This window comes from Protobothrops mucrosquamatus, unplaced genomic scaffold (genome assembly GCF_001527695.2).
Source record: "Protobothrops mucrosquamatus isolate PMUCROS unplaced genomic scaffold, P.Mucros_1.0 scaffold_34, whole genome shotgun sequence".
NCBI lineage: Eukaryota > Metazoa > Chordata > Lepidosauria > Squamata > Viperidae > Protobothrops > Protobothrops mucrosquamatus.
In genome coordinates this window covers 251,553-260,544 of record NW_015386110.1, presented here as the reverse complement: position 1 = coordinate 260,544, position 8,992 = coordinate 251,553, and the positions used below count along the sequence as shown (strand labels likewise).

Below are 8,992 nucleotides of genomic sequence, written 5' to 3'. Positions count from 1 at the left end.
ATCCTAATATTAAAACAATAGAGAACAAAGAAGATACAACACAAAAAAACAAATGGCTTGCTTAAATTTGTTTCTATGTGTATGTTTGGCAACCACATCCTGAGTTTTATCTCTGGATTATATCGGAATGTGATGCTGCTTATGAAATTGTTTGCGTATTGCCTTTGTGTAATCTCCCATTCTGACAAACAGTTTTCCTACTCTGTATTCAATGACAGGATTCAGTTCTTGTTTTTCAATTATTAAGTCCTAGTATATTTTCTTTTCGGACACATTTCATATGCATGTTTCATACGCAAAGCCGCTGGGGTTCTGCGGCAGTTCAATTGTTTCCTTTCCCACTTGAAACATTAACAAATATTGCCAGGTTTAATTTATACATACAGCAGAGCTCCTAAATCACTGCAGTGTTTTGCACCCAGCCTTGTTCATCAAGCTCCAAAATAATTTAGCAACTCCTTAATTAATTCCTAATTGACATCCTTGGGTCATTACGCCAACACTTTCATTTGGCTATGTACCAGCAGACAATGGCTTAGGGGCTATTTGATTTATGAGAATTCTCCTAGGATACCCAATAAAACTTTTCCTTTCAAAAGTAAATTTTCTAGCTATTGCAGCTGCCAATTGTTAAATTGATTAACTACCAAATTCTGGACAAATTTGCTTTATAGTCTCCATTGATCTCAAAAGGAATTAATCTCAAGAAAGGCACAACTATTGGTGACAAAAAGCAAGGGAAGTCCTAATCAAATTTCCTGCCACATTTTAAGCAACCTTATATTATCCACCAGGTAATTTTATTTCATTACCTTGCTGCTAAAGGAGATGGGATTGGGTCGTCCTCCTCCGCTATGTCACTTTTCTCCTTTCAGTTCTAATGTCATAAAAATATAAAGCCTCCCTTTGAGTAATATTCATGTTTTGATGACTTCATTGCCACATCCACATAATTTTCTTAGTAACAATTCAGAATCAGCTTTTTACTGCTTTTCAGTGGGATGTTTCTTCAATATCTCAGTCTATGCTCTAGCCCAGGGGTAGTCAACCTTGGCTCTTTTATGACTCGTGGACTTCAACTCAGCACAGCTGGCTCAGGAATTCTGGGAGTTGAAGTCCACGAGTCATAAAAGAGCCAAGGTTGACTACCCCTGCTCTAGCCATAGAATCTCCTGGGGGTCTCCAGTCCAACTTTGTTTCGCTTTTGCAAGAAAGATCAGCTAGATGCTGCCATGTGCTGTATTATTTATGGCTTGGGATGAAATCTACAGGTAATTGTGTCCACAGGTTGTTTTTGCCATTTATCATCTTGATGTAAATGTCATCCTCAAGAGCTCAGGTTTCCGAACTGTGAATATCAACCTAGCACTATGTTGAAAGTGTAAAAAGAAAATCCATGCAATCCTCCTCCCTCAATGTAAGAAATAAAGTTGGTAAGACAAGGAATGACAATTCCCAGGTTAGAAAGAATTATTATGTCAGCACAGATCAAGGAGGTCTCAAGGCCACAAAAACAAAAAGCCAGGAAAATACCCACTGACTTGAAAAAGCAGGAAGAAGAGGATGCCTAGAATTTAAATCTGCAATATAGACCATGGAGACTGATTTTCTATGTGTAGATGACTTGTCCCTGTTGACAGTGAAGAAACTACTAGCCCCATCATATCTGAGAGCCTTTTGTCAATTAAGTCAGTTCATAATTAGGGAGTCAAAGTCAGTTTTCAGCTATAGTATGTTTCTGGGGAACCTGACATCACTGCAGTCTTTACAAAATAGGGCTGAAGCATAGGCTGAAGCATTCAAAAGGGGAAGATGGTAGTGGATTGGTGTGAGAAATAAACACAAGTCTACTGTATTTTCCTAAGAGGAAAATGTTTTTTCCCCAAATACCTTTCCTTTAAAATATGTGGGTATTGCTAAATTACTGAGAATATAATTATAGAGGCAAAGGAGTCTGTTTCTTCTTTCTATTCTTCCTTTGGGATTTGTATGTATATGTGTCTGTCTCTCTATTGGTCTGGGAAGGTGATGTTAAATTCAGTGTCATCCTATTTTTAATTAAATATTATCTGTCTCATTGCAATAGGCTTCAGAATTATCTACTTTTCATTGGTGCTGCTGATAATGAATCAGGATTCAATGACGTTTTTTAAAAAACATTTTCATTTCTGAAATTTGAAAATCATCTTCGGTTGCAAAGATGATAATGTTCTGAACAGTTCCTTATTTTTTTTAACCAGTGTCTCTTGAGAATATTCTATGAATAAGGTGGAGAATTTTGATCCACTTTAAGCACTACTAATGGAGCCGGCAGATTTTTAAAATTATTTATTATTAGATTTATGCACCACCCATCTCGTCTCATTTACAATCCTTAGCTCCCTTTCACCCTCCAATGTGAACTATAAATATAATTAACTAACATTATTTGGAGAATTCTGCCTTGTCCGTGGAATAGTTGGTGAAATACCTCCACCCTCAACACAACACCTACTCATGAAACCTACCATAATGAAAAGATTAATATTTAGTAAATTTGAATCTGTCATATTTTAAAATTAGAACAACCTTATTTGGAAACCTCTTTAAGGTATTTCCAAACAGAAAATATGCTTGATTAACCTCTTAGGAGTCTACCATTGAAGAATCAGTACAGTTTGTTAGGTCAGAATTCATAATCTTTAAAATGTTACGTAGCATTTCAGAATCTCCTGATTAGTAGGGAAGGACAAAACCTCTTCAGTGAACACCTGGTAGAACACTAACCTAGAGACCTTAATTATTTCATCGGCATTTTACACCAACAACTCATTATACAGTGTTATTAAAATAGCCACAATGCCACAACATTAAACTTTAAAATGACAAAAAATGAGATCCATTTAATATTTTTATTATTTTCTAAATGGCACAGAGCGATAAAAAGCTTATATAAAAGTTCTGCAGACAAATAAATAGAGAAGAAACAAATCTAGCATGTGTACAAAAAATTGTGTTGCCTGATATGTAAACTTTAGCCAAAAATGGCAACTGATAACTAGATGACCTCCAAGGTCCCTTCCAACTTTACTACTACTACTACTACTACTACTACTACTACTACTACTACTACTACTATTATTATTATTATTATTATTATTATTATTATTTGACTCAAGTGCTAATTTTACATATTTATTTTATATAGAATAAAATAAATTTAACCAATTTACACACTTGGGTATTAGAGCCATTAGGATTATTAAGGAAACACTCACTAGTTTTTAGAATCTCCATCATCCCTTTCTTCAGAAATATACCTATAAATATACCTATGGGGTATATTTCTACCATGCAGTATTATAGACATGTCATTAATATTCAGTTTGAAATACCAGTAGATTTCAGTAATTTATTGATTTTATATACTGCTTTAGCCATTCCTATTTAATCATTTTTAGCATTACGTATAGTTTTATATAAAAGTATACTTATTGCATAAATTTCCATAGTTGTATTCATAGATGATTTTGAAATCCTAATTTTACATATAAAAAACATCATATGAACTCCAAAACTGAGTTAATTAACCCAGGAATTAGATTTAACTCCATACAGATTATATATCATTGCAATCAAGTAGGTCATTTCTTATCACACAAGCTATTTATGGGAGGATTAACTGTTTTTTTTCTGATGTCATTGATAGAGATAAGCTTCTAGAGAAGTCCCATGAAAGTAGATGCTAGGAGTTCAACCTCTCTGTTCTTGTGGGTTCTTCTGTTTTCATTTTCTGCAAGAAGTATGTGAGCCTACATGAGTTTCTGTGTGAGAAATGTCATTTCTAAAAGAGAAATGTGAAATGGCAGGAAGTAGAAAAGGAAGTAGTAGCCTCGGTTTTGATGGCTGGATTAGAAACACAGTATTTAGATGACTAAGCTGTGTTCGGCATGATAGCATGGAGAGTACTTGCCTATAAAGTGATCAAGAGTTAGACATGACTAAATAGTTAAAAGCCACAACAACAGTTAGATTGTATCATATAAGATTGTGTGCTACTGCCACACCAAGGGGAGTCACATGACACAGGGGTTGGATCTTCTTTCTCATCTAAATAGGGACATGCATTCCAACTGGTACCCGGAACTAGTAGTATTATATGCAAACTACAGCTATTTTTATTCTATTTTCATCTGTTTTGAGAGAGAGCAACACTTTTTTCTTGAGAATAAACTTAATAAATTCCTATCGTATAAAACTGATATCTACTGTTATGCAAGCCAATTGTTCCAATCCTTTCCTCTGATAACTGAAGTGCAAGGTCTTTATTTATACATGGAATGTTCTGAGTTACAATTTAATGTTAAAATGTTAAAAAGATATATTTGAATATATCTCAGATGTATTCAAGAACAAGAAAGGCTAATTTAATACTTCTCCTTTGTGTAAGTGCTTGATGGGCTTTTCACTGTATAAAAACAGTAACCTACCGTACAAAGCTGTCACGGTTATTACTCTTGTGTTTTCGAAACATTTAAGCTCCTAATTTATGTAGTGTAATAAGCAGTCACCCCTTAGGCAGATCATGTTTGATTTATTAAGCTAACTTTTAAGCATCCAGTATTGACAGATTTCTGGAAACACTAACAGACTCCAAATAAAAATTTACTACATCTACCAAGCAGCTTTTTTTTTTTTTAACATTCCAAGTACTTTATGGTTAATTCTCCACAGCAGCCCTGTACAAGAAAAAGAAAACATATGCCTTGGATCCTTCCTCATTTTGCTTGTTTGTTTCCCGCCTTTATTATTTTTAAAAATAACACAAGGCATCTACTACGCTTTCCTTCTCTTATTTTTCCCCACAACAGAAACCTTATGAGATGGGTTGGGCTGAGCGGGAGTGACTTGTCCAAAGTCATCTATTGGCTTCTAGACTAAGGCAGGACTAGAACTCGTGCTCCTCTGCTTTCTAGTGTGGTGCCTTAACCATTGGACCAAACTGGCTCATCTTCAAACTGTAGAGAGAAAAGCTACAGCAGTTTGATAGACATCAGTTGATGTTAACCAGAACTTTGTACTTTTTCAGCTCTTGGGAACAGTTTCTTTATTATTTATGAAGTACCAAAGGAGCAAAGAGACCCAGTTTGGTATAACAGTTAAAGGCATTTGACTAAGACAGGGGTAGGCAACCTTGGCTCTTTTATGACTCGTGGACTTCAACTCCCAGAATTCCTCAGCCAGCATGGCTCAGCTTGGAAACCTCTCCCTTTCCCCTCAGCATGGCCGGCTCAGGAATTCTGGGAGTTGAAGTCCACAAGTCATAAAAGAGCCAAGGTTGCCTACCCCTGGACTAAGAGAAACATGTTCTAGTCCTTCCTTAAGCACAGAAGGTAGTTGGTTGTCTTTGAGCCAGTCACTCTCTCTCAGACCTAGGAAGCAGGCAATGGCTAGATAGTTCTGAAAGGCATTTCAGAAAACTGCAGAGGCATCTCAAGTCAAGGATGATGCAAAAAACCAAAGAAAACAACTAAAACAAAGATCAGATCATCTTAAAGGAATCCTACTAACACAAAGCCGTAAACTAAAGTGATAATATAAAATGAGTGAAAGAAAATGATATAAAAGTATTAATGGGGATAGTAAAAGAAGGGCAGGAGGAAAAAGTTAAGGAAAAACAAAACAGAGAGAGATTATCAGGATACCCCTTCCTTATTTATTTCATAGGCAATAGGGATTAAACTATCTGAAGAATCAATAACCTTCCAGTTTCTAGACAATAATTAAGATTCAACTGTATGAAAAAGAAGCAAAAAAAGATATGAGAATTAATCTTACGAAGGGAAAAATGCATGATTTTCCAGTAAAAACAGCAATATGAATGGTGTTGAGGAAGAAATGAGCATCTGAGGAAACTAGCACTGCCTTTGCCAACTGCCTAATGCAGACATGTCAAACTCGCAACATCATGTGACGTCGCGCAACATATTGGGACGGTTTTGCCATTGCCGGCAATGGGGTGGGCGCGGCTTCCAGATGACGCGTCCAGACCACAGACCGGCAGTTTGACACCCCTGGCCTAAAGCAGTCTGAACCATTCTGAACTAGATACACTTGAAAGCAATTTAAATTAGATCTATCCCCTATTTTTTCTTTTGTCCTGTTAAGAATTATATTTATTACTCGTTTCCTTAATAATAATAATAATAATAATAATAATAATAATAATAATAATAATAATAATAATAATAACAATGATGATGATTATGATGATGATGATGATAATAATAATAACAGAGTTGGAAGGGACCTTGGAGGTCTTTTAGACCAACCCCCTGCTCAGGCAGGAAACCCTATACCCGTGGTGGTGAACCTATGGCACGCGTGCCACAGGTGGGACGTGGAGCCTTCTCTGTGAGCACGTGTGCCATCGCCCCAGTCCTAGGGCTCCAGTTGGGTTTTATAAAACCTTTTTGCTTTAGGTCTCCACCGCCGCGTGCAAAAAAAAAAAGGTTCAAACAATCAATTTCAACTTCTCGCAGGAAAAAAATATCTCGCAAAGTTGGAATTGATTGATTGAACTTTTTAGTCCCACCCAGTCTGCCGTTACCACCGCAGCCATGCCCACCCAATGGGCCACACCCACCCAATGGGCCATGCCCACCCGGCACCCGATGACACATAAGTGGGTTTTGTGTTGCAGTTTGGGCACTCGGTCTCTAAAAGGTTTGCCATCACTGCCCTATACCACTTCAGACAAATACAAAGTACTCAGAGTAAAAGCTCAGGCAACAAAAGCGTTTAAACCCTTATATTTTCTTGGGGCTTACCAGATTGTCGATGCTGCGGATCTTCTAGGAATTCCAAATCAAGCATAAGGTCATCCTCTTCCAGGTCACAGGAGCCGAGGTTATTCAATACATCCTGTAATACACCCAGAAAAAGGTTATATTAAGGAGGAGGAGGATAAAAGATCAACAGTAGCAGCACAGAAACAACTTAATGGGTTTGCTGGAAGTAATATGAATTAAGTGAAGAATTGCTTCAACACCAGACACAGACATAAAGGATGTACAATATATAAATTGAAATTGACAACAAAGGGAATATTTTCAGCACTGTCCCATCAACATGCATTAAGTCGAGATCTGTGGAATATTTAACAAATTCTTCAGATGTGAGAACAACCCCACTAGAACGGGGGGGGGGGGAAGCTCCATCTGGTTTTACAGTATTCTCCCAGTGATAGTCAGTTAGACCACTGATAAATTGATGTTTAGAAAGGGTTGCGTGGGTTGAAGAATCCAATTTTAATTTTGATCCAAAAATGTATCCTCTGGGAATATAGGAATTACTACACATCTCAATGGCTTATGGGTCATACAACTATGATAAAGGAACTTTATCATACACTACCTGTACAATTTATTCTGGATGAGAATGTTAGTGAAACAAATAGAAAAAAATATTCAAGCATAATTTCAGTCAAAGCCAATGAAATGAAACATATTCAGGGAAGAAGGAACTACAACAGATTTGACAGAAAGTGTCCTGTATTCTTTATTACTGATCCTGGTATCTGGCAACCCTATCAGTAAAACTCAAGAGCTAGGAAGGCACCATAAAATAAATTATGATAGTATCACAAATTCCTTGTTTGTTCTTAGAATGTCTTCAGAACCATGCCACATGATTTTTTAAAGATCTTACACAGAAGTTCTGGATGATGGGATATTATTTTGCACTACAAAATCTCCAGGATCTCAGAATATGATGAAGGTGTTTGATACAAGAATATGTAATGATTTGTATGAGACAATGGGATTATCTTGAATTATCTGCTCATAAAACAGCTCTTGAACATGAGATATGAACCATTAAATAAATACTAGACTAGGAAGAATATAAAAGAATTCATATGAAGCCACCAAGTAATCCAAAACTGACTCCTTTGTTTCTTGCATATTATTTTGATAATGCTTGTAAACAAATACCTCATAAGAATTCATGTAGAAATGTACTAGTTATGCTAAATTAACTCTGTAATCTGTTTATTTGATTTTTTTTTCTGTTTTAAGTTGTGATATAATTGCCTAAATAAATAGCATTATTTTCTGGCTCAGAAAACTGTGATTTTGGGACCAATAAGGTATAATAATAATAACAACAACAACAACAACAGTAATAATAATAATAATAATAATAATAATAATAATAATAATAATAATAATAATAATAATAATAATAATAATAATAATAAGAAGAAGAAGAAGAAGAAGAAGAAGAAGAAGAAGAAGAAGAAGAAGAAGAAGAAGAAGAAGAAGAAGAAGAAGTAGTAGTAGTAGTAGTCCCCTAATCATCATTGTTGCTCTTCTCTGTACTCTTTCTAGAGCAGGGGTCTTCAAACTTGGCCCTTTTATGATTTGTGGACTTCAACTCCCAGAACTCCTCAGCCAGCGTGCCTTTAGTCTCAAGGCCAGTGGGAGAAGATACTTCAAAACTCTGAATATAGTAAACTGTTACTCTAATGGAAACTGACTAGTAAACTGTTAAGCTCAATGAATGTAAATCAGCGGTTCCCAATTTTTTCTATATCCCGCACCCCTAGAACGCTTCTAATATATTCTCACACCCCTTACAAAAGTTTGAAATAATGGCAACAAATTATGCATATACACTATAATTTTGAAAACCCAAGTTATCGCACCCCCTGGAATAAACCCCTGATTTAAATATTAAGCTAAGTAATTAAGACAGATACTAACATAATTTTCAAATATAAAGCAAGACCTAGAGGTGGAGCTCTCGCCTCACAATCAGGAGGCTGTGAGTTCGATCCTTGATAGCTCCAGATATTTCTTTCTCTATGAACAAAGAGAAAATATCTGCTGCTAACACCATATAGATGTCAGGAAGGGCATCCGACCAGTAAACACTTAGCTCTATTCAGCCACCCGAACTCCACCCCAATGCAAAGAATCACAGGGTCATTAAAAGAAAAAAAAACTTAGAA

General features: G+C 36.0%; 1 protein-coding gene across 1 annotated transcript in view; it reads right to left on the bottom strand.

Annotated features, from left to right (window-relative positions):
• CCSER1 (coiled-coil serine rich protein 1) overlaps window positions 1-8,992 on the bottom strand; it is a 263,393-nt gene that overhangs the window by 212,564 nt on the left and 41,837 nt on the right. Inside the window, exon 3 of the mRNA XM_015810064.1 lies at window positions 6,810-6,903. Coding sequence (XP_015665550.1) covers window positions 6,810-6,903 — 94 coding nt within the window. The remainder of the gene's footprint in view (window positions 1-6,809; window positions 6,904-8,992) is intronic.